The 27,522-nt window shown below is 39.6% G+C and overlaps 2 gene segments (V, D, J or C); one reads left to right on the forward strand and one right to left on the reverse strand.

Moving 5' to 3' along the window:
* The window catches only part of LOC116905410, a 978,601-nt gene that overhangs the window by 541,207 nt on the left and 409,872 nt on the right, over positions 1-27,522 (reverse strand).
* Positions 22,365-27,257, forward strand: LOC116905415. The segment is given in 3 exon segments: positions 22,365-22,410; positions 22,495-22,803; positions 27,226-27,257. Coding segments are annotated over 3 exon segments (387 nt in total).

A 27,522-nucleotide genomic window follows, 5' to 3' on the forward strand; every position in this document is an offset into this window, starting at 1 on the left:
CTTTCTTCAGAGGCTTGAAGTTCTTATCATACAGATCTTTTACTTGCTTGGTTGAAGTCACACCACGGTATTTTATATTATTTGGGACTATTGTGATGGGTGTCATTTCCCTAATTTCTTTCACGGCTTGTTTCTCTTTTTGTGTAGAGGAAGGTAACCAATTTATTTGAGTTAATTTTATACACAGCCACTTTGGTAAAAGTGTTTATCAGGTTTAGTAGTTCTCTGGTGAAAATTTTGGGATCACTTAAATATACAATCATAGCGTCTGCAAATAGCGACACTTTGATTTCTTCCTTTCCAATCTGTATCCCTTTGATCTCCTTTTGTTGTCTGATTGCTTTGGCTAGAACTTCGAGAACTATATTGAATAAGTTGGGAGAGAGTGGGCAGCCTTGTCTAGTCTCTGATTTTAATGGGATTGCTTCAAGTTTCTCTCCATTCAATTTAATATTAGCTACTGGTTTATCTGTATTAGCTGTATATCACTTTTACTATGTTTATATATGGCCCTTATATTTCTGATTTTTCCAGGACTTTTATCATGTAGAGGCGTTGAAGTTTGTCAAATGCTCTCTCAGAATCTAATGAAATGATCATGTGGTTTTTATCTTTCAGTTTATTTATATAGTGGATTACGTTGATGGTTTTCTGTATATTAAACCATCCTTGCATCCCTGGAATGAAGCCTACTTGATCATGATGGATGATTGTTTTGATGTGCTCTTGGATTCATTTTGCAAGAATTTTATTGAGTATCTTTGCATTGATATTCATAAGGGAAATTGGTCTGAAGTTCTCTTTCCTTGTTGGGTCTTTGTGTGGTTTAGGTATAAGAGTAGTTGTGGCTTCATAGATGGAAATCGGTAGTGCTCCATCTGTTTCATTTTCGTGGAATAGTTGCATAGTATTGGTATGAGATTTTCTGTGAAGAACTGATAGAATTCTGCACTGACCCCATCTGGACCTGGGCTCTTTTTGGTTCAGAGACTTTTAATGACTGCTTCTATTTCATTAGGAGTTATGGGGTTGTTTAAATGGTTTCTCTGTTCCTGATTTATCTTCTGTACTTGGTATCTGTCTAGGAAATTGTCCATTTCCTCCAGATTTTCAAGTTTTGTTGAATATAGGCTTTTGAAGTAGGATTTGATGATTTTTTGAATTTCCTTTGGTTCTGTTGTTATGTCTCCCTTTTCATTACTGAGAAGAAGGTATATCCTTTTGTTTTAGGATAGAATGTTCTATAAATATTTGTTAAATCCATTTGGTTCATGACATCTCTTAGTCTGTCTATGTCTTTGATTAATTTCTGTTTCCATGATCTGTCCATTGATGAGAGTTGGGTGTTGAAATCTCCTACTATTATTGTGTGAGGTGCAATGTGTTCTTTGACCTTTAGGAAGGTTTCTTTTACGTATGTAGGTGCCCTTGTATTTGGAGCATAGATATTTAGGATTGAGAGTTCATCTTGGTGGATTGTTCCTTTGATGAATATGAAGCGTCCTCCCTTATCTTTTTTGATGACTTTTGGTTGAAAATTGATCTTATTCGATATTAGAATTGCTACTCCAGCCTGCTCCCTCAGACCATTTGCTTGGAAAGTTGTTTTCCAGCCTTTTACTCAGAGGTAGTGTCTGTCTTTTTCTCTGAGGTGTGTTTCCTGTAGGCAGCAAAATGTTGGGTCCTCATTGCATATCCAGTTTGTTAATCAGTGTCTTTTTATTGGGGAACTGAGACCATTGATGTTGAGAGATATTAAGGAATAGTGATTGTTGCTTCCTGTTATATTCGTGTTTGGATATGAGATTGTTTTGTGCTTGTCTTCTCTTTGTTTTTTTGCAAAACTATTAGTTTCTTGCTTTTTCTAGGGTGTAACTTGCCTACTTGTGTTGGGTTTTACCCTTTATTATCCTTTTTATGGCTGGATTTGTAGAAAGATATTGTGTAAATTTGGTTTTGTCATGGAATATCTTGGTTTCTCCATCTATGTTACTTGAGCATTTTGCTGGATACAGTATCCTTGGCTGGCATTTGTGTTCTCTTAGGGTCTGTATGACATCTGTCCAGGATCTTCTGGCTTTCATAGTCTCAGGTGAGAAGTCTTGTGTAATTCTGATATGTCTGCCTTTATATGTTACTTGACCATTTTCCTTACTGCTTTTAATATTCTTTCTTTGTTTTGTGCATTTGGTATTTTGACTTTATGTGACGGGAGGAATTTCTTTTCTGGTCCAATCTATTTGGAGTTCTGTAGGCTTCTTGAATGTTTATGGGCATCTCTTTCTTTAGGTTAGGGAAGTTTTTTTCTATGATTTTGTTGAAGATATTTACTGGTCCTTTGAGTTGAAACTTTTTTTCCTTTTTTTCTTAGCTGGGGACTGAACCCAGGGCCTTGTGCTTCCTAGCAAGTTCTACCACTGAGCTAAATCCTGAACCCCGGTTGAGAGTTGAAGCTTTTATTTGTTGATGTCATCCCTGCAGGTGCCATAGAGGGAAACGTACCATGTGAAGATAAGAGGGAATGTGGTGCCGATTCCTTATCAACTTGGATTGGATTTTGAGGAACAGACTGTTCATTATGTATATTCAACATAAAGAGAATTTGAAAAAAGTGTCTGTGGGCAACATCAATTTGCATAATCATTGCAAGTCCAATTGAACACTAAAGGAATATTTTGGCCCTATAGAAATTTCTTTACAAAGTTCTTGTGACTATGCATGTAGTTCTATTGCTACAGTATAAACAGTCTAGTGTGGTCTCTGATCAACAGCATGCATCTCAACAGGCCATAAAGTGTGTGACAACTCCCTTAGGGATGGGTAATAGCTTAATAATGGAAGAGTCTCGATAATCATTCTCTTTGTAATAAGGTTGGGTTCTGTTCCCACCAACAGAAAAAAAATCACCAGTTTGTTAAGAACCTCCAGTTTTAGCTTTCTCTTTTGACTGCATTTTTTTTTTAAGAATCCCCTATGTGACTAAAGTTCTGTAATGAAAACAGAGGATATTGAATAAAATAAGAAAGGTTGATAAATGGAATTGAAGCAAAAATCCAGATGAGATAAACCCATAAACTATGCTCTTTTGAGCACCTTAAAAGCCCTTTTCAATCTTTTCATGTCAATGTCACCATTACTAATGGCAATCACTTGTTGCATGTGTCAGTGAAAGAAAACATCTGAATGAAATTACCTGTGCAGAACTTGAGGAACAGGTGTAAAGGCTCTGGCACCTGAGTTCTCCCACTGAGATCTTTTCACCTGATTGGGGTGCATGGGTTAGGGAGGAGTGAGAACTCAGGCAGAGAGGGGGAACAGCTTCTACTGCCCCAGTTGCAGGCTCTGCTCCCTTTGAACCAGCTGGGATGCCTTTTGCTTTTTACTATCTTTTTGGGCTGAGTTTGGGGACTGACTTAGCTGCAAACAGCAAACTTGGGGAAGGGATCATTTCTGGGACAGCAGATCTCTTTCCCAAGTGGATGTCTTTGCCAAATGGCAGTGTTACAGCTTTTGTGACAGAAGCTCTCAGACGATGGAATAGTTCCCGCACACCTTTATTCTGAACAGGATATTAAATACAGTTTTTTGAATGGGTCAGTGTCTGACAGCAGATACTTCCTATTTGTTTGGCCTGAGAGCTTGGGAAGACCTCATCTACATATTTGGAGGCATGGTTCTCTTTCTATGTCTGATCTGTCTGAGCCTACAAGACCTGTAGTCACATCTCTGCCTGTGGAGGAGGTGCCTAAGGTGTTGTCTTGAGCCTATGTAACCTGTGGCCAAATCCTGATTTGTAGAGGAGGGCTTTGGGGTTTTGTCCTCTGTGACTGATCTGTTGTGGGCCTATGTAATCTGTGTTCACATTCTCACCTGTGGAGGAGTGTCTTGAGGTATTGCCCTACATGACTGGTCTGTCTAAAACCTCTCAACACTGGTCTTTGCGAGGGCACAGGTACATTAGACCCTGATATTCTGAGATACTGGGAATGCACCTGCTGTCCCATTTAGTGTCTCTCAGGAATTCGACCTATCTAGATCAGGAATCAGAGTGCCTTTCACTCCCTCCTGAAACACAATCCCCCCTTTACTTTTTTTTTAAATGAGAGGTGTCATTTGTAGAAAATTTTCAGGATTAGTATCAAAAAAAAAAAAAAACAAAAAAAAAAAAAACCAAACCACTAAATATGTGGGAAAATTAAACTAGAGTGTGAACAAGGGATGAGGGTGGGGTTAGGAGGACAAAGCATCATTGAATGAAGTAATTGTTGCATGGTTTGTATGGTATGAGGGTATTAACATTGATTTTAAATAACACTAGATTAATTCAGCTAGACATCATGTTTTCCTTACTATTATGTAACTTTCCCAAAGTTCAGTAGCCATTTGGCTTTGGCAAGAGAGTTCATCTGTAGCTGTAAGGTTCCAAGTGTTCCAAGAAGCATCCAAAACACCAATTCACATAAAAAGACAGAAGCAGAAGAATTATGCTCGACCCTTTTTTAGCAACCACAACGACTGGAAAGATGTGGAATGCAATATTTCATTCTCTGAATATGAGCAACTGTGAGCAAGAGTGTTATACCCTGCTAAGTTATCTTTCAAAATTGATGGAAAAATAAAAGAATTTCAAGAAGGTACGATGTGACACAGCTCATGATGTTCAAGTCAGAACAGCAGAAAGTTCTCAGTGGAATGTTTTATAGGAAGAAAGATGAAAGGTAGCTTCACTTCTGATAAACAAGCTCCACAAGGGATCACACCACCACAACCAACATAGTAGCTCATCAAACTCTCAGAATTAATCTGGAAACAGGAAAATAAATATACAATGTTGTGTGCAATTTTTCTGAACACACCTTCTAGGGTACTTGGCCTGTGCTCTGACCACTTCTGTTTCCCTGGTTCCCTGTTTCCATCCAGTTTAACCTAGGATCATACGCAACCATCCCACAACCTGGGCATTATGCTTTCATCTCTGTATAGTTAACGCTTGTCTCTGTGAGTAGAATGTAAAGAAACATCATGTAATCTTAGAAGTCCTGTGGGTTATCTGTGTTGATCCATGAGGAGAGACATGAGGGCCTGGCATGGCTGAGTAGGGCAGTTTCGACTCAGTTCTTGCCCCTGGAGCATCACCATCCCATTGATCCATATAATCACCACGTGTGCTTATGACACTGTTGACCTGAAATCGATCTACTCTCTCTACTAATTTACTTACAATCTCTCTTTCTGGGGAATATACTTCCCCTCATTACTCAGAGCAAATCACTCCATGATAAATGAAACATGTCCTTCTCAGCGATGAGGAATGGAGGTGGTCATGAGGCTGTGGACTGCAAGGAACATGCCTTGTCCTTGTCCTTTAGGGCCATGGGAAATGATATAAACATCACTGTCATTAAGGTGAAAAAACTTACATGGTCCTTTTTAGAAATGGTTTATCTCCAGACTTGTCCTTGAATTTGGAATCATGAGGAGATACATGTACTGTCTGTTCCAATGCTTACTGTATTGTTTAGCCACAATAAACTTGGGGACATCAAGGATAGAGAATTAAAGTGGTCTCAAGGAGAAAAGGCATGAATAAAAAATAGGAATGTATAATATACAAGCAAATAATAGATTTCTGTTATAGAAGGAATACTTGCATATATATATATATATATATATATATAATTAGTATGTGAAGAAGAGTACTTTAAGCTATGGAATTGCTAGGATATGAAAATAAAGATTAGAGAATTAAAAGTTGATGTAAAAGAATACAAAAATTAGTAGTTTGTTCTCCTAGTCACTTGTAGGATTGACTATGACAATGCCTTGAGAAATATAGAGAGAACTGGCTGTTTTACATGCATAAAATTAAAAACTTAAAAAATCATTTCAACCTTAGTAGTGTGTGTTATCTTTCTTTTTTTTCATCTTTATTAAATTAGGTATTTCTTATTTACATTTCGATTGTTATGCCCTTTCCTGGTTTCCAGGCCAACATCCCCCTAAACCCTCCTCCTCCCCTTCTCAAGGGGTGTTCCCCACCGCATCCTCCTCCCATTAGTGCCGTCCCCCCCAACAATCTAGAATTTATAGGACATACGTAAATTTAAGGATTTTAGGTAACTATTAATAATGATCAAAACCTTAAAGATGTAACTTTACTAGATAAAAGACTGCATTCAGGCTCTCTGGTTGGGAGAAAGAAAGAATGAAAGAAGAGAAGGAAAAAGAACGAGAAATTGGGGGAAGGCAAAGGCATGAAAGTAGAGGAAGGAAGAATGAAGAGAATCCTTGGATAAACAGAGAGCACTTGAACTGACAGCTTGCATCCACTACTGACCCTGAGTCATTATTATCTTAGTGCCACTCCCATTGCTGCCTTGCTTCCAGACCCTCCCCATGCCTAGGCTGGGCCTCTGCACTGTGTGACAATGGCTCATGACTGTCACAGATGAGAGCCTCCTTGTGGTTGTTCACCTTCCTGAAGAACCTACATGCCCTGAAAGATAATAGACTAAGTTCTGTATAAGGTGTGGAGGAGCTGTTCCTGAAGAATCCATCAGAATGTCAGTTTACCCATTCAAGAACAAGTTCACTCTGGAGCAGAGCTCCACCTCCACTAAGACACAGCTTTGTGTTACTGTGCAGGAGACACAGTGAGCAGGTTCCTTGTGTGTTCAGAAACATCTCCCTTTGAGGGTGCTCAGTACCAGCAGGGGGTGGTGTAGATCCAACTTTCACCAGGAGTGAAACAGTAACAAGTGCAGAGAAACATCTGGAGAGTGAGGAAGTCCTAGGAGACTCTGAGGCTTCCTTTCCTAACATCACACAACTTCAGAGACTAAATGATATATGTGTTGTAGCTACTGTCAGAAAACTACAAATTTAGGACAGTAAAAGTTCTTTGTTAAGTAATTGAGCATATGTTTTATTAATTACACATTAACCTTATTGGAAGGACAAAAACAATTACGTATACAAATGAAATGATAGAAAATTTCAAACATGTGCCAAGTTAGGACATCATCTTCATTGCCAGCTGCATCTGTAAATCTGTCTGAAACTTCTTTTGACTGGCAGAAGGGACTTTTTCAGTTGGAGAATAAGATTGATTGTGACTTGGGAATACAGTCCTGGATGTTCCAGTCACAGTGTTAAGCCCATGCTGCTCTACTGGGAAAGTGTGGGAGACCTGGCCCTGCTGCCATGTGATGCCCTCAGCTCAGGTGAAGGAGAGAGGGAAAAGCTGGGTGTATTTTATAGTCAGGCCCTTCTTATATTTTTATTTTCTTTTCATTTCCAATAACTTTTTATTATTCAGTTTAAATACAAAATTATTTGTATTCATGAATCATGGTATGTTATTTCAATATGTTCAGATACAAATCCATGGGAATTTACATTTCCTCCTTTTTTCTTTTTGAAAAAAATTATTAGATACATTTCTTTATTTACATTTCAAATGTTATTCCCTTTCCTGGTTTCCTGTCCATAAGCTCCTCTCCCCCTCCCCCATCTGGGTGTTCCCCCCACCACCATCCACCGTCGTTATGCCCCCCTGACATTCCCCTGTACTGGGTGTCCAACCTTGGTAGGACCAAGGGCTTCCCCTTCCACTGGTGCCCCAACAAGCCTATTCTCTGCTACATATGTAGTTGGAGCCGTGGGTCAGTATGGTCTTTCCGTAGTGGTTTAGTCTCTAGAAGCTCTGGTTGGTTGGCATTTTTGTTCTTATGGAGTTGCAAGCCCATTTAGTTCTTTTTTCTTCAAATGTTAATCCCTTTACCGGTTTCCTGTCCATCAGCCCACTAACTTCTCCCCTTCTATATGGGTGTTCCCCTCCCCATTATCCTCGAATTAACCTACCCCCTGACTGGATGCCAATTGCACCTCATGAGCTTAGATCCTGACTGTGGTAGCAAACTTTACACATCATCTTAAGGAATGTCTGATTCCTGCTCTACTCTGTGCATATCTGGAATCCTGTTACTCATACCATCAACATATAACATGCCCTTCCCAAATGAATTGCATGATAGTTTGGTCACTTTCAATCCAAGTTGTTGAGAGTTTCTGAAGGATGGATTGGTAGTTCTACCTTAGGTAATACATGTTCAGTCTGCAGTGCTTTTCTCCTCACATGTCCTTGTGATTAACATAGAGGCTCAACAATACTTATTGTACTGAGTAGAAATGCGTAAACACAATAGTTGAGTTGGACATAGGCTCTATAGCTGAGAATCCCTGAGTCCAAGAATTTTGACCGCTGCAAAGTTTATCAGTGAAATAATCTAAGTGGATGAGTTAATGTGATTCATATTTAGTGTAATATATTCTAATTCTTGAGCCCTATGTGGCAGGATTCTTTATATATAAATTTGTATGGAATACTACTCGATTATCTTTATGTATTTTAATTTTTGTAACATGTTGTTCACATCTCTGTACATTTATGGACTTGAACCCAGTATTACTTTGAATATATCTGAAATTTTCATGAAAAATATCTTCATCCATAGCAGTTCATATCACAGACTTAAAACAACACTATGCTTTCATGCCCTCTATGGGCAAAGCATCTGAAATGCAACACTTGTGTCTTGGTTAGAATGACATACTCTTCTTCTGAAGAGTCTGTTGTCTGACTTTTCAATATTCAGGAACCAGCAATCTTTTTATCTCTGGCCCTCTGGTCCCATCATCGAAACCTGAGAACTTAGCCTTTGTGTTATCTATTCCAGGGTCTTTGCCTTCTTGTAGACCCCCTCTCCTGCCTGATGAGGAGGTATACGATGACCTTTGAATATATAAAGAGTCATTTTAACATTGACCACCCCCTAGAAAAAGAATATAAACATTAGTGCAGGTCTTATTGCTCATTCTACCCTGAAGGTTCAGGGCTGCAGATGGCACTCAGCATTGTGGGATTGTTTTCTCTTTCTTGTATTGATACAAATTTGTGCTAAGGTCTTATTTTATGGTTTGGAAATACCTTGATATTTTTACTTCTCAAACATTTGAAAATATGAAGCTGTTTTATTCATAAAAGGAACTTGATTGCTTTGGTGTCGATTTCTTTAATGGAATCAGTCATCTACTCAAGCTTTTTCCATAAATTAAGTCACATTCATGCCAACAAGCCACTGCACAAAGTTGACCAAACTTAGTCAAATTTTATTCTCTTTAAATACTAAACCATCAATACTGATAAGAACAAAGAAGAGTACATTGTATTTAACATATCTGAAGGCAGTGAAAAAAATACCCTAACCTTGTGTGCAGTGCCTTTCAGCATCCTCTGCCTACTGTGCCTTCTTTCAAGATCATACACTTCTAGGAGATTAAGTAAACTTCTCCATGCTTAGAGTCTATGTTTTCTGCTCTTAATTTTAAAGTTGTCAGAAATACAGGCTAATATACTACTACTATACTACTAGTATTCTACTGATTGTGGAATAAATAGCAATTTAAAATATGTGAGGCAATAACTTGACACATCAGTAAAGTCAATGAAATCACCCTCTTTCATGGAACTACAGTATTTATAATTGCCAGCTTGAGATGGCATATACTCTTGTACTAGGCAAGAAGTCTACTATAACTTTACCAATAATGTAGAAAATATATAGTACTCATTCAGGGCCTAGACACAGAGTGTCCACAACGTAGGAGTAAAATCTCCCCTTTGAACTCCTTATCTGTTCTCCATGCAGAAACACAGGGAAATGAATCCTAGATGAGTGGACAGAGTCAGGACACTTTTTGTTAGAGTTAGGGTTTCTATCAATCCTACTGCAATCCAACATCACTGAGGACAAATGTTTATACTGAGGAACCTGGTCTTGTGTGGTACGTACTCTCTGTGGGAAGCAGATACGCACTCTCATGTGGCTCCTGAATTTCCCATCACAGAATGATACATCTTGAGTCCTAAAACTTAAGTACACCATCAGTGTCAGCACCTGGTGAGGGAATGCAAATCTCTCCTGGATCCACCCAACCTTGGGTTGAAAAGCCAAAGCTGGGCCTGGGCACTCACTGGTGTGCAGCCATGGACAGGCTTACTTCCTCATTCCTACTGCTGATTGTCCCTGCATGTGAGTACCAAGGCTTCCTAAGTGATGAACTGTTCTATCCTCACCTGTTCAAACCTGACCTTCTCCCCTTTCATTTCTCCACAGATGTCCTGTCTCAGGTTACTCTGAAAGAGTCTGGCCCTGGGATATTGCAGCCCTCCCAGACCCTCAGTCTGACTTGCACTTTCTCTGGGTTTTCACTGAGCACTTCTGGTATCGGTGTGGGCTGGATTCGTCAGCCTTCAGGGAAGGGTCTGGAGTGGCTGGCAATCATTTATTGGGATGATGATAAGGGATACAATCCATCTCTGAAAAGCCGGCTCACAATCTCCAAGGACACCTCCAACAACCAAGCATTCCTCAAGATCACCAATGTGGACACTGCAGATACCGCCACATACTACTGTGCTCGGAGAGCACACTGACACAGCCTCAGTTTTCAGCTGTACAGTATTTCAGACTGGTTCTCAGCTCTGTTCCTTCCTATTATGTCATAAAATCTATGTCCACAACTTTTCTTCTGGCCTCTGTGGTTTCCTTTTTGCTCTTAGGTTAAGATGTTTCTATTCCTGTTTTTCACCATAGGTCCCTATTAAGATGTTCACAAAGAATTCTGTTTGTGTTCTGTTTTATAAAGCTGAGGATGTTTTGTGCTTATACCAGGTGGTTCAGAGCTATGATTCCTTTCAGTCCTAGGCTTCAAAATCCCACAGCAGAAGATTCCAAACTATCATAATGTTCATCTTCAGTGAACAGCTGTATATGGTGGAGATGGGAATTCCTGGATGAGTATTCTCAAATTGATTGTTTAACCAGAGAATATCCATAGATACTCCCAAATAATTCAGGCTGTTCTGAAGTCTATTGGTTGCTCTCCACAAACTATTTTTAAGACCATAGTGTTCAAGACAACACTTATCTGTCTCAATGAATACAGAGAAGTTGAGCTTGTGCCCAAGTAGAAGCTACACTCCCACTGATTAGTACTCATAGAACTGGAGGTACTTTGTATAGTATTGACTGAGAAAGGTAATCATCAATATAGCTACAAACCCCATCGTCTAAAGTAGTTACCTGTGTGTGGCTTATGCTGGTACAATAGGTGCAAAGGCATTGTGGAATTAATAATTTATTCCTTGATGGAATTTAAGGACTATGAAATTAGGGTTAGGGTGGTTAGAGTTTGAGTTAGTCATGGCTGACTCTGGTAGAAATGCCAAAAGATGGAAATTGGATAGGCCATGGCCCTAAGGGAAAACCATATGCCATTGTTGTGATAGGGCAACATATCAATAAAATGATTTTTATTTATATAAACATACACTTCAAACAGCAACTCATCTATCCCTCATCAGAGACATGTTTGGCAGTAGATGGGAAGCAAGAGAGAACCACAAATGGATAATTTGGAGAGTGGAAGACATTAGAGCACTGGTACTAAATGGGTTGTCCTCATTAAATCTTCATCTCAATACTAATGGACCATTGCAGAGGAAGATTTTAAGAGCCGGAGACAATGGATGATGGTAAAGAAACATTCTCATCCAGACACAATAGGACTGATGCACAATATGATGAACTCACATAGACTGTGGGAACAAGCACAGGACTTAGGTAGGTTCAAGCCAATGACACCCTGAACAGAAAGGGGGGTGTGGACATGTGCTCCCCCCATGAGCTAAGAATCTATCTGCAGCTGGTATTCATTGAAAATGGACAATTAGTCTTCTTAAGTGGATTCTTACTTTCTGTATTAACCACACTAGAAGGTGGGCACTATGACCAGTAGATGGACAAACAGAACCAACACAATGGCATGTTTGCAGAGTGTTTGTGTTATATAGTCTTATTTCTTCATTTTTTTGTCTTATTAGTCTTTTCAAGTACATTTGTTTTCTTGTTTTTTTTTTTTAAGTTTGCCTGTGTGTGTGTGCGCTTGCGCGCGTGTGTATAAGGAGAGATAGGATGAATAGTAATAGAGACAAAGAGATAGAAAATGATTCTTGTTTTATGTTTTTGTTTGTGTTTGGTTAAAAAATGAGAGAACAGAAAGGTATAAATTTTGGTTGGCAGCAAAGGAATGAGGATCTAGGAGGCGTTGGGGAGAGGAAAATTGTGGTTAGATTATATTGTATAAGGTTTTTAATAAACAAATGTAATTGAAATTAAACAAACTGAGTAAAGGCTCCAAATCTTGTGTACTTTTTACTTTTCTATAAACTAGAGAACATCATGGAAAGACAAAACATGTTCGTTTATTTCTGGTGTGCCCTTGCTTCCTGAGTGCAGTCTCCAATCATTTCTGGTAGTTGCCTATTGCTCTATTGAGCCATCTCTTATCATTTCTCTCTTCCTGAACTGACAAAAATTAGGTATTAATCTATGACATCATTAAATGTTTCACCTCACAGATTTTTCTTTTTAAAAATTTATTTATTTTTATGAATCATTCCTTTCATTAAATCTGAAATGATACCCACTTCCCGGTAACCAGTAAACAACCACCTTCCATCCCATATCTGCTCTCCCCTCACTCTCCTTTTACTAAATGAGAGTGTTACCCTGACCACCCATCCTCTCATACCCCACCTTTCCAGTATCTCCCTGCACTGGGATATCAAACATCCAGACGACCAAGGGCCTACCCTCCCATTGATGACAAACAAGGCCATTCTCTGATACATATGTACCTGGAGCCATGAATCCCTCCCGGTACACTTCTTTGTTGGTGATCTAGTATCTGGGAGCACCGGAGGGTGGTCCAGAGAGTCCATGTTGTTCTTCCTATGGGGTCCCAATCCCCCTCGACTCCTCCAGTCTTTCACTAGCTCCCCCACAGTGTTCCCTGAGCTCAGTCTGATGGTTGGCTCTGGCATCCACATATGCATTGGTCAGTTGATGACCAAACCTCCCAAGGAACAGCCTCACTTGGTTTCAGTGAGCAAGGGCTTCTTGGCAACAGCAATAGTATCACGCTTGGTGTCTGCAGACAGGATAGATTCCCAGGTGGGGCAGTCCTGGATTGTTCTTCCTTCAGTCTCTGCTCTATTTTTGTCCCTGCTTTTTCTTTAAACAGAAACATTTCTGGGTTAAAAACTTTGAGATGTGTGGGTGGCCCCAACCAGGGTCCATGCCTATATACAGCAGGCAGTCTCCACAGGTTCTATTTCCTCTTTTCTGCACACTTCAGCTAAAATCCTCCCTGTTGTATCCTGGGAGCCCCTTCTTTCCCTCTTGCCTTTGACCCGCCAGTGGGTCTCTTAGCTCCAGTTAAAGTCCCTTAACACTGCTACATATTTTTATTCCATTTGCTGACACTTGGTTCCTCTCTCCCATCCCCTCCTGTATCTGGCACTGTTAGCTTTTGGACTAATATCCACTTACCAGTGAGTACATCCCATATCTGTTCTTTTATGCCTGGTTTACCTCACTCAGTATGATGTTTTCTTGTTCCATCCATTTACCTAAAAAATTACATGATCCCATTGTTTTATAGCTGAGTAGTATGCAATTGTGTAAATGTATCACATTTTCTGAATCCATTTCTCTGGCATCTGGGTCCTTTCCAGCTTCTGGCTGTTATGAATAAGGCTGCTAAGAACATAGTGGAGCATCTGTCCTTGTTATATGTTGGAGCATCTTTTGGGTATATGCCCAGGAGTGGTAGAGCTGCAACTTCAGATGGAAACTATTTCCAATGTTATTAAGAAGCACCATTGATTTCCAAAGTGATTTTTCCAGTTTATAGTCCCATCAAAAATGAAGGAGTGTTCCTCTTTCTCCACATCTTTGTCAGTATCTTCTCTCACCTAAGTTTTTGATCCTATCCATTCAGATTGGTATTAAGTGAATCTCAGTGTTGTTTTGACTTGCATTTGTCTGATGACTAAGGATGTTGAACATTTCTTTAGGTGCTTCTTGGCCCTTTGATATTCCTCAGTTGAGAATTGTCTGTTTAGTTATAGTCCATTTTTATAGAGTTATTTGGTTCTCTGTAGTCTAACTATTTGAGTTCTTTGTACATTTTGGATATTAGCCGTTGACCAGATGTAGGATTGGTAAAGATCTTTTCCCAATCTGTCGGTTGTGGTTTTGTCCTAATGACAATGTCTTTTGCCTTACAGAATCTTTTAAATTTTTTTGAGGTCCCATTTATCCTTTATTGATCTTAAAGCTAATCTACCTGCCAGTCTCTGTACCAATACTATGTAGTTTTTTTTTATCACTACTGCTCTATAGTACAGCTTGAGGTCAGTGATGGTAATTCTACCAGAAGTTTATTTACTGTTGAATCATTCTCAGAAGGATTGTTTTCCCTGTTTTCGGTACTTTTTATTCCAAATGAATTTGAGAATTGCTCAGTCTAAGTCTATGAGAAATTGAGTTGGGATTTTGATGGGGATTGAATTGAATTTGTAGATTGCTTTCAGTAAGATGGCCATTTTTAATATATAATTACTCCCAAGATATGAGTATGGGAGATCTTTCCATCTAATGAGTTATTCTTCAATTGCTTTCTTCAGGGATCTGATAGTCTTGTCATACAGATCTTTCACCTGAGTAGTTAGAATCATACCAAGATATTTTATATTATTTGTGACTATTGTGAAGTTGTAGTTTCTATGATTTCTTTCCCGGCCCATTTATCCTTTGAGAAAAGGATCACTACTGATTTCTTTGACATTTTTTTATAACTGGCAACTTTGCTGAAGTTGTTTCTCAGAACTAGGTGCTCTCTGGTAGAATTTTTGGGCTCACTTATATATACTATCACATCATCTGCAAATCAGAACTTCCTCCCTCCCAATTTGTATCTGTTTGATTTCCTTTTGTTGTCTAATTGCACTGGCCAGAACTCTGAGTACTATATTGAATAGATAGGTAGAGAGTGGGCAGCCTTGCCTTTTTCCTGGTTTTCATGGTATTGCTTTGAGTTGCCCTCTATTTAGTGTGATATTGGTTGTCAGTTTTTTGTTTATTGCTTTGATTATATTCAAGTATGAACCTGAATTGCTGATCACTCTGATACTTTTCACATGAAGCAGTGTTGAATTTTTTCAAAGGCCTTTTCAGCATCTAATGAGATGTTCATGTGCTTTTTTTCTTTGAGTTTGTTTATATATAGGATTACTTTGACAGATTTGTGTATATAGAAGCATCCCTGCATTTCTTGGATGAACCCTACTTGATCATGTTTAATGATGTTTTTGGATTTGGTTTGCAAGAATTTTATTTATTAATTTTGCATTGGTATTCATAAGGGAAATTGTTCTTAAGTATTCTTTGTTGTGTCTTTTAGTTTTAGGTATCATTGTAACTATGGCTTCACAGAAAGAATTGGGTAGTTTTCCTTCTGTTTCTATTTTGTATCTATGGCTCCTTGTCTCCTCCTTTGGTTTTCTATATCCAGGGTTGTTTCCCTGTTTTCTTTCTCAATTGTTTCTATTTCCATTTTTATTTCCTTCAACTGTTTGATTGTGTTTTCCTGGAGTTCTTTCAGGGATTTTTGTGATTCCTCTCTATGGCTTCTACTTGTTTATTTATGTTTTCCTGCATTTCTCTAAGGGAGTTCTTCATGTCTTTCTTGAAGTCCTCCAGCCTCATGATCAAATATGTTTTTAAATCTAGATCTTGATTTTCTGGTGTGTTTGGATATTCAGTGTTTGCTTTGGTGGGAGAATTGGGCTCCGATGATGCCATGTAGTCTTGGTTTCTGTTGCTTGGGTTCCTGTGCTTGCCTCTCACCATCAGATTATCTCTGGTGTTACTTTGTTCTGCTATTTCTGACAGTGGCTAGATTGTCCTATAGGCCTGTGTGTCAGGAGTGCTGTAGATCTGTTTTCCTGTTTTCTTTCAGCCAGTTATGAGAACAGAGTGTTCTGCTTTCGGGCATGTAGTCTTTCCTGTCTACAGGTCTTCAGCTTTTCCTGTGGGCCTGTGTCCTGAGTTTCCCCGACAGGTCGCTTGGAGCAGAATAGTTGGTCTTACCTGTGGTCCCGTGGCTCAAGTTTGCTCCTGGGGTTTTTCTTTTGAACTCTCCATGAGGGCAGCAACCAGGAGGGCCTGCGCTGCCCTTTCCGGGAGCCCCTGTGCCCCGAGGTCCCAGATGCCGTTAAGTGTTGTCCTCTGGAGTCAGAAATGTGGGCATAGTGTAGTCTGTTCTGGCTTCCCAGTTGTGTCTGCCTCTCTGAAGGTTTAGCTCTCCCTCCCCTGGGTTTTGGGTGCAGAGAATTGTTCATCTGGTCCCTTCAGCTCCAGGCGGTGTCTGGAGCACAGGGGACCTGCAGCTCCAGTGCCCCTATCTTCCAATTCCCAGAGGCCGTATCCTGTTTCCTCTTGGGCGAGGGATGTGGGCGGTGGTGGGCAGTATTAGTGGTCTCTTCTGATCTGCAATCTCAGGAGTGCCCACCTGTCTGGGTGGTGAGCTCTCTCTCCTATGGGGTTTGGGAACAGTGAGCTGTGGGCAGGGTTCAGCGAGGTTGGGAATCCAGCTAAAAACTGGAAGTATGAGGTCCCAGAGGAATTTTGCCTCTGTGTGTCCTGAGACCACCAGTCAGGTCGCTTGGAGCAGAAAAGGTGGTCTTATCTGTGGTCCTGTGGCTCAAGTTTGCTTGTGGGGTGTTGCTTTTGAGCTCTCCATCAGGGCAGCAACCAGGAGGGCCTGCACTCCCTTTTCAGGGAGCCCCTGTGCACCGGGGTCCCAGATGGCTCTAGGTGTTTTCCTCTGGAGTCAGAAATGTGGGCAGAGTGTAGTCTCTTCTGGCTTCCCAGGCGTGTCTGCCTCTCTGAAGGTTTAGCTCTCCTTCCCACGGGATTTGGGAGCAGAGAACTGTTGATCTGGTCCTTTCAGGTTCCAGCAGTGTCTCTAGGCTGTTTTTTCTAATAAGAGTTATGAAAGGTCTTGGGATCACATGATATTTGAATGGAAGACCTGGAAGTAGTAGAGGGAGTGGAAACTCTCATCAGCATGTATTGTATAAAAAAGATAATCTATTTTTAATAAGAGGGGAAGAAGAAAGATATATTTATAAACAGAACCTTACACAACAGTTAAAATATTGAATCACGAAATTTGCTGTTAAGTGGTTTGAACTATAGAAAAAAACCTCAAACAATGTGGAACAACAGAGATGTTAAAGACAAGCATGTATTATTTGCTTAAATTCGGGTGTTAGTTATTATGTATTCCATAAGCAAGCTACAATCCTTATGAGTACAGAGATGAGGTTTACTGGAAGAATCTATTGTAAAGGGATGGATATCGTTAGGAATCAGAAAGAGATAGATATAATTGGGTGGATTAAAATATGAGTTTAGGGAGTTTAGACTAAGCGAAGAAATGTGGAGAGAGAAATCTAAATCTAAGTTCCATTTGAGGGGTTGTATGCAATCCTAATTCAGGAGAAGTTGCTTAAAATATATACAACTATGAATGAAATCTAAATGGAATCATCTAATAGTGGAAGAGGAAAAGTCCCAATTAGATATCTCTCTTCACCAAATAAAAACTCCAGACTAGGAATGGGTCACAGATTATCAATGTGTTAGACATGGACCATGATGGAAACTACAAAATCATCCAGTCTGCTTCCAAGGCTGTTGGTTTCTTTCCACAAGTCGAATGCAAAGTGCTTTTCCTGAAGACAACATCTATACCACATATTGAACTTGGGAAGTTGAACTGCAATCTACTTGGAGTTTTCACTTCTACTGACTAGTATTCACGGTATTGGAAGGCATTGGTACACTGCTAAAGTAGAAAGATAAACAATGATCCAGTTGCAATCACTTTAGTCACCAACATGATCCTCCTGCAAGTTATGCTGGTACAATAGTAGCACAAACCTTGCGGTTTGAAACAACCCATAAGTGACTAGGATTTAGGCTCACACTATTGGATGGAAATTATCACTGATCCTGAGTTTTTGGCTAAGAAACTAATGTAAAATAAGCCAAGTTTACCAAGAAGTAGAAGTTCAAACACAAATTCAAATCATAAATTGATTGAGATGTTTATAACACCGATGTTACCAGGACACTCTAGCCAAAGTTCATACTCAGCAAAAAGTGGTCTTGTTCTCTCCTGAGGGAAAAAGAACAGGAAATAATGGATAAAGATAGGAGAGAAAGGATGAGGGAGAAAGGGAGAGGAACAAGGGAGAGGAAGGCTTGTTCTCTAAGTGGGATAAAGGAAGAACTTCATCTACATTGGAAAATTGCTGTTTATGACGGTAAAGTGGGATAAACTATGTTAGGTTGAGGAGTAAATTTTTAACTCGATACATTAATTAGGATATCCAAAGTGAGTGAGATTGATTTAATATCCCAATTGTTTCCCTCTCCTCTGGACTGCATAAACAAGTCCCTCCTTCTATTCCTTTCCTTTCTTCTCTGAGAGGGTAGGGGCACGTTGGATATCACCCAACCCTGGTCCATCAAATCTCTGCTGTTTTAGGGGCATCAACTCCCACTGAGGTCAGACAAGGGAGTCCAGTTAAGGTAATGGATTCCAAGAGAGGTAGCACCTTTAGGGACAGACCCCACTCCTCTTCTTGGAGGAACCAAAATGAAGACTGAGCAAACCATGTTCTGGGCACCTTGGTCTAGTTCATGTATGCTCTTTGGTTGGTGTCTCAGTTCCAGAAAGACCGTACAATTATGGAGTGATTCTCATTGCAGATCTCTAAGACTCAGGTCTTTTATCTAGTAGGTCCATTATATTTTCCCCAAGCAGAGGTTTTTCTAACTATCCAGTCATTTAATGTAGGCTTATTTCAGCACTAAGTTCTAAGGGTCAGACAGGTCTTGAGCTGCCTCAACATTTCTGTTATTGATATCCACAGTCTCATTCTATGTACAATTATTGTGTAAGTGTTTTTACTCTGTCTATTACACAATTTACCCTCTGAACAGAGGTGCTCTGGCCCAGTTGTAGCCTGATGAAGACAGGAAAAAGGCTTTTATTTCCTGTTTTAACCTTTATAGAAATGGGAAGCAGTAGAGCTGGAATGAATTGCCACTATGGAGGTATCTGGCTTTGAGAGGTTATTATATCAGTATTAGCACTCCTCAAAATCACTGATGCATAAATCATTATTATTAAGTAAACTAGAGCCATTTAGTCCTTAAGCTGAGTTCTGTGAACACTGAAGTTGAAGGTGTAAGTTATTTCATAGGCCAAACTGTGCAACTTTAGTGTGCTCCATGAAAGACATGGGAACTCAGGACCAGCAGGGGGCACCATGAGGCCAAGAATCCCCATAAAGAGAGGAGTCGTGTGTGGAGGGGACTCTGTGTCTTCTGTGGTTTCCTTCCTTAAGTATATTAACTGCTTTACCCTGCTGTGATTGACATGCGATGTCTCCATGTTCAAACCCCATAAACATTCTTTGATAAACAGGCCACAGATATATGTTTACTTGTTTTTATTTGCTTTTTATAATTTTTGAAAAATTCATACCATATATTTTAATAACGCATCTTCTTATCCTCAGCGTATTCCAGAGCCTTCCTACTTACCAACTCATCACTCAACTACATACTGTTTTTTTCTTTTTGAAAAACTGAAAAAAAGAAGAAAATTAAAAGGGGATTAAAAGCAAACGAAAATTAAACAAAGCAATATAAAAATAACACACACACACACCATTAAAATCACAACTTTACAGCTGTGATACATAGGCAATACATAAGTCAGACAAACAGAATTGAAGAAGGTGATATTATAAAAATATCTACACTTCTGGTGCTGGCTCGAGTCAAGGCTCCACATGGAAACATTTCCGAGGCAAAGCGGTCATAGAATAACCTGTGGACTTTGTTTTATGTATGTGTGGGGAGCACACTCAGCACACACACACATGCACATGTATGTGAGAAAGAGAGTAAGAGAGAGAGAGAGAGAGAGAGAGAGAGAGAGAGAGAGAGAGAGAGCCTGACAGACAGATTCATTAGAGTATATTTCAACTATCAGAATTTGGATATCCCACCCAGTATTTAAAGAACTCTGGTTGTCATGTACCCTTCAGTTTCAGGGACAGGAATTAGACATCCCTCATCCACCATTTCACACTGTCCATGCCATCCATAGTCCTACCACATGGACTGATCTGAAACTGATGGTGTAAAACATGGCTATAACTTTCGTAGGATTCCCAATACTGCACAACGTTGATGGATATCTTAGCATGCTTATGCTATCATTTGTCATGGTTCCGACTCCCAGGGGAATAAACTGTTTTATCACATATTTTGATTTATGGAAGTGAGTAGTGTGAAATGGCCTGGTGCCCAAAGTTTTGTGCCTGTGGAAATATTCTGGCTTTTACTAGTAAGTCATAAAAAGCAAAATCTTATTCTGTCACATCTCCATGGTACTACCTGCCAATTCCACACTGAAATGCTCTTCTCACATGAATATGTACAAAACTCTTTTTTCTGTTTTTTGCTCTTTCTTATCCACAACTCATTTTCCTCATTTTCCCAGGAAATATCATCAGGGACTATGATATTTTCATGGTTGTTAAATCTTAATTTAATTGATTTTTGAAAGCTTAACATGTACCAACCTTCTGTGTGTCCAATCTCCTGAGAGTGCCCTTCCCTCCCAAATCATAGTGTCTTTATGATCATATTTATTCATATATACATATATGATTATGTATATAACCATATATACACACAATATACACACATAAACAATAAACACATATATACACACATGTACACATATACACACATACATATACGTAATCACATACACACATACACTCATACACAAACACATACACACACACATACATGAGTCCATTTAGTATTATCATACACATTCAGGGTTGATTTTAATTTTAGATAATTCTTAAATAAGAAAGTTCATTCTGTCCTATATTGGTTGGTCCTGGGAAATTGACTAGGGTAATAAGGAAATGAAGAAAAGATAAGCTGGGCTGGTGCAGGAGTGCTCACTTTGGTGGAGCAATGTCCACTGCACAACATAACCCAGAACCTCAGAGTTTTATGTTGTACTGCAGAGGGGGAAGAATTAGATCACCTCAGTCAGGAAGAGGAAGCTCTAATTGCTAGTTTTCATACATGCTGGCTCAGGTCATAGAAATGTCTAATTGCACATGCTGTCAACATTCGCAATTACACCAGAAGAATTTGTCTATTCTGAGTCTGACCCATATGGCCATGCCATGCTGGTGATACAAAGTACTCAGCATTTCCTTGGTTTCCCACATAAGTTATTCTTCATGACTGTGACAGAGACCTGTCCATCATATTAACAACCACCCAGCGTTCCACCCAGAGAGTCTGTCCTTTATGGAATTATTTCCAAAATGTCACTTTTGACCTTCCTGCCAAGAATCTATTACTATAGCAGTATGTTGATTAGCTCATGTCTCTTAGATAGTGCCTTTTCTCCACAAGGTATACTACCAATTCTAATAGCGATTTGGGTGACTTGTGCATGCTGCAGTTTCAAGATTTGAGCATGGTTTCCCATGTCATCAACCATCTCTCCAGGTTATGCTGCCTCATCTGTCTCTCAAGTGATGCTCAAGATTGCTCAACTGTCAGCTAATGCTGTCAATCATGCTGTAGTCATGATTTATTGAGATTCCAGCACCAGTGCTTCAGGGTCTCCTCATTGCTGATCTCCTTTTCTGGCTGCCTTAGAATATGCAAGGTTCTGATAAGCATCCAGAAGTCAACATCAAGGATAAGATAGAGTCAATCTTAAAGTCACCAAGGCCAAAAGCCCGTTGTCTACAGAAACCTTGACAGTCTTTGTAAGTTTATATTCTCAAGAATGTTGTCAGTTTTGCAGTACATTTTTCACTGTGCAAGCATTTGTTACCAAAAGCAGAGGAAAAATTGATACACAGTTTTAAAGTGCTTTTAAACCACAGTGGCAGTCTTCAGCCACAGAAGAAAGGTAGTATTGACTTCAGCCTTCCACTTGAGAGACAGAGATGAGTGAACATAGTCATGACGCTTTATGTTAGAGTGATGGTCTCTGTTAATCCTAATGCATCTCAACATCACTCACCAGAACCATTGTGTACTGAGGAACCTGGTCTTGTATGTTATCTACTTTCTATGGGAAACCAAATGAACTCTCATGAGGGCACCTGCATTTCCCATCATAGACTGATACCTCTTGAGTCCTAAAACTTAAGTACACCACCAGAGACAGCACCCGGAGAGGGAATGCAAATCTCTCCTGGATCCACCCAGCCTTGGGTTGAAAAGCCACCTCTGGGTCTGTGTACTCACTGGTGTGCAGGCATGGACAGGCTTACTTCCTCATTCCTGCTGTTGCTTGTCCCCTCATGTGAGTGCCAAGGCTTCCTGAGGGATGAACTTTTCAATCATTACCTGTTCCAACCTTACCTTGTCACCTTTCATTTCTCCACAGATGTCTTGTCCCAGGTTACTCTGAAAGAGTCTGGCCCTGGGATATTGCAGCCCTCCCAGACGCTCAGTCTGACTTGCACTTTCTCTGGGTTTTCACTGAGCACTTCTGGTATGGGTGTGAGCTGGATTCGTCAGTCTTCAGGGAAGGGTCTGGAGTGGCTGGCAAACATTTGGTGGAATGATGATAAGGGATACAACCCATCTCTGAAGAGCCGGCTCACAGTCTCCAAGGACACCTCCAACACCCGAGCATTCCTCAAGATCACCAGTGTGGACACTGCAGATACTGCCACATACTACTGTGCCCGGAGAGCACATTGACACAGCCTCAGTTTTCAGCTGTACAGTATTTCAGGCTGGTTCTTAGCTCTGTTCCTTTCTATTGTATCATAAGAGTGTATGTCTGCAGCTTTCTTAATGGCCTCGGTGGTTTCCTGTTTGCTCTTATGTTAAGAGCTTTTTCTTCCTGTTTTTCACCCTAGGTTCCTGTTAAGATGTTCCTAAATGATTCTGTCCGTGTTTTGTTTTATAAAGCTGAAGGATGTTTGGTGCTTACACCAGGTTGTTCAGAGCTATGATTACATTCAGTCTTAGGCTTCAAATTCCCACAGCTGAAGATTCCAAATTATTGTAATGTTTATAGTCAATGAAGAACTGTATATGGTGAAGAGGGGAATTACTGGATGAGTATTACCAAATTGAATCATTGACCAAAGAGTGTCCATAGATAGTCTCAAATAATTTGGTCTGTTCTGAAGTATATCGGCTGCTGTCCACAAAGTAATTTTAACACCTTATGGTTCAAGACAACACTTACATATCTTATTGAATACAGAGTTGAGTTTGCTCCAAGTAGAAAAAGCTCCACTCCTACTGATTAGTGTTCATAAAACTGGGCATATTTTGTATGGTATCAGATGAAAAAGGTAATCATCAATCTAGCTATGAACCCCATCAAATATAATAGTTAGTTGACTCTGGGTTATGCTGGTACAAAAGGTGTAGAATTGTTGGATTAATAATTTACACTTTGATGGAATTTAAAGACTACAAAATTAGTCTTAGGGTGATTAGGGTTAAGGTTAGCCGTGGCTGACTCTGCTAGAACTGCCAAGAAACTGAAATTAGATAGCCTATGGCCCTAAGGGAAAATCATATGCCATTGTTCTGATACAGCAACAGAGCAATAAAATGATCTTTATTTACATAACCATACACTTAAACCAGTAACTCATCTAATCATGCTGCCCTCTCCTCTGAACACCCAATACAAATTCCTACTTCTATTCCCTTCCTTTCTTCTTTGAGATGGTAGTTGCTCCATTGTATATCCTACAAACCTAGTTCATCAAATCTCTTCTGGGTTACGGGCATCATTTCCCACTGAGGTCAGACAAGGGAGTCCAGTTAAGGGAATGAATTAAAGGAGATGTAGCACCTTTCGGGGCAGACACCAATCCTGTTATTGAAGGAGCCAAATGGAGATTGAGGTACCCATGTGCTGGGTACCTTTGCCTAGGCCATGTATGCTCTTTGTTTGGTGTCTCAGTTTCTAAAAGACCCTGCAATGATGTAGTGGTTTTCATTGCAGATCTCTAAGACCCAGACCTTTTATCTCATAGGCCCTTTATATTTTTCCCAAGCAGAGGCTTTTCTAACTATCCATTCATTTAATGTAGGCTTATTTACAAACTAAGTTCTAAGGGTCAGACAGGTCTTCAGGTGCTTTAATATTTTTGTTATTGATATCAAGTCTCACTCCTATATACAATTATTGTGTAAGACTTTTTACTCTGTCTATTACACAATGTAGGATGTATAATTTACCCTCTGAACACAGGTGCTCTGCCCCTGAAGAATACAGGAAAAAACTCGTATCTTCTGTTTTTACCTTTATAGAAATGGGAAGCAGTAGAGCTGGAATGAACTGCCACTAAGGAGGAATCTGACTTTGAGAGGATATTATAATAGTATTGGCACACTCAAAATCGCTGAGACATAAATCATCCTTAGGTAATCTAGAGCCATTTATTCCTTAAGCTTAGCTCTGTGAACACTGAGGTTAAAGGAATAAGTTATATCCTAAGCCAGACTGTGCAACTAAATGTGATTCATGGCAAACTTAACTGCATGGAAACTCAGGACCAGCAGGGGGCTCCATGAGGCCAGGAATCAACATAGAGAGAACAGTTGTGTGTGGAGGGGACCCTGTTTCCTCTTTGGTTTCCTTCCTTAAGTGTATTTTACCTGCTCTGCCCTGCTTTAATTGACATGTGATGTCTCCATGTTCAAACTCCATAAAGATTCTTTGTTAAATAGGGCAAAATATATGTTTACTTGTTTTTGTTTTTTATAATTTTTGAAATAATTCATTCAAAATATTTTAATAACTCTTCCCCTGATCCTCAAATTATTCCAGAGCCTTCCTACCTACCAACTCACTGAAGCACACACCTTTTTTTTCATTTTGAAAAACCAAAAATGGAAGAAAATTAAAATGGAATTAGAAACAATCAAAAATTAAACAAAACCATATAAAAACAAATCACACACACGTACACACACACACACACACACACACACCTGAAAAATCACAAAACGTAAGTAAGAAAAAGAGAATTAAAGAAGGTGATATTATATAATGTTTATACTTTTTATGTATGTGTGTGTGAACACACACAGCACTTATGCACATGCATGTGAGAGAGAGGGAGAGAGACAGAGAGATTGACAGACAGCAATTCATTAGAGCACATTTTAACTATTTCAGAGTTTGTCTATCCCTCCAAGGATGTACAGAAGTCTGCTGGTGTACCCTTCAGTTTTAGAGACTGGAATAAGACATCCCCCATCCACCACTACACACTGCCTATGCCAGCCATAATCCTAGCACATAGACTTCTCTGAAACTTATGGTGTAAAACATGAATATAACTTTCATAGGATTCCCAATACTGCAAAATGTTGATGGATGTGTTAGCATGCATATGCTAGCATTTTTTCATGGCTCTAACTCCCAGGGAAATAAACTGTTTTATGATGTATTTTGAGTGTTATTTATGGAAGTTATCAGCGTGGAAATGGACTGGTGTCAAAAGTTTTGTGCCTGTGGAAATAGTCTGGCTTTCACTAGTACCTCAGAAAAAGCGAAATCTTATTCTGTCATGATCTCCATGTTACTACCTACCAATCCCACCCTGAAAGGCTATTCCCACACCAAGAAGTAAAAAAATTCTTTCTCTCTGGTATTTGCTTTTTATTATCTACAACTCATTTCCTCATTTTTCCAGGACATATCATTAGGAGCTATGATTGTAGACGTTTTTCATGGTTGATAAATCTTAATTTAATTGATTTTTGAAAGCTTAACCTGTACCACTCTTCTCTCCTTCCAATCTCCTGAGAGTGCCCTTCCCTTCCAAATCCATTTATTATATATACACACACACACACACACACACACACACACACACACACACACACACACACACCCCAAATGGCCCATACATGAGTCCATTTAGTATTGTCATACACATTCAGGGCTGATTCTAATTTTACATAATTCTTTAATAAGCAAGTTCATTCTGTCCTATATGGGTTGGTCCTGGGAACTTTACTAGCGTGATGAGGGAAGGAAGAACAGAAAAGCTGGGCTGGGGCAGGCACTGCTCACTCTGTGGAGCAATGTCAACTGCACAACACAACCCAGAACCTCAGAACTTTTATGATGTGCTGCACAGGGGGAGGGATTAGCTCACTTCAGTCCAGGAAGAGGAAGCTGTCATTGCTAGTTTTCATATATTCTGGCTCAACTCATAAACATGGATAATAGCACATGCTGTCAACATCCACTCTTGCACCAGAAGATTTTGTCAATTCTGATCCTGAGGCATATGGCCATGCCATGCCAGGGATATAAGTTATTCTTCACATAAGTTATTCTTCATGACTCGGAAAGGGACCTGTCTATCATATTAACAACCACCCAGGTGCTCCACCAAGATTGTCTGTCCTTCATGAAATTCTTTCCAAAATGTCACTTCTGGTCTTCCGGCCCAGTACCTATTACCATAGCGGTATGTTCCTGAGGTCATGTCTCTTAGATGGTGCCTTTTCTCCACAAGGTGCACCACCCATTCTGATAGAGATGTGGGTGACTGGTGCATGCTACAGCTTCAAGGTTTGAGGACACGATTTCCCATGTCACCAAGAAACTCTGCAACTTATGCTGCCAGAGTGGTCTCTCAAGTGATGCTCAAGAATGCTCAACTGTCAGCTCACACTGTCAATCACTCTGTAGTTATGAATGTATTGAGATACCAGCACCACTGCTTCAAGATCTTCTCATTGCAGATCTCCTTTTAAGTCTGGCTTAAATATTCAAGGTTCTGATAAGCATCCAGAAGCCAACATCAACGTCAAGATAATCAATCATAAAGTCACCAAGGCCAGAAGTCCATTTTTCTTAAAAACCTTGACAGTCTTTGCAAGCTTCTCTTCTAAAGAATGTTGTCAATTCTGTAGTATGTTTTTCTCTGTGTAAGCATTTGTTCCCAAAACCAGAGGAAAAATTGACACACAAGTGTAAAGTGCTTTTAAACCATGGTGCCAGTCTTCAGCCAAAAAAGAAACGTAGTCTTGACTTCCGCCTTGACTTAGGGAACAGAGACTTTTTGTGAGATTCTTTTATTTGTTATTTGTGGATTTATTTCTGAGGGTATTAAAAACATTGTAATTTCACTTTATTTTTCAAAATATGGCTGAGGATATCTTTCTAAATTGATAGTTTCAAGAAAATTTTACCATTAAAAATATATATATATATGTACATATACATATATACATATATATTGTTGGATTTTTTTATATACATTTCAAATGTTATTTCCTTTCCTGGTTTCCCATCCATAAGCCCCTATCCCATCCCATCCTCATTCTTCTATAAGGATGTTCAGCCTTTCCCTGCTTCCACCTCCCTGTCCTGACATTCTCCTACACTGGCCTTGGCAGGTACCAAGGGCTTCTCATC

This window comes from Rattus rattus, chromosome 7, assembly GCF_011064425.1.
Source record: "Rattus rattus isolate New Zealand chromosome 7, Rrattus_CSIRO_v1, whole genome shotgun sequence".
Lineage (NCBI taxonomy): Eukaryota > Metazoa > Chordata > Mammalia > Rodentia > Muridae > Rattus > Rattus rattus.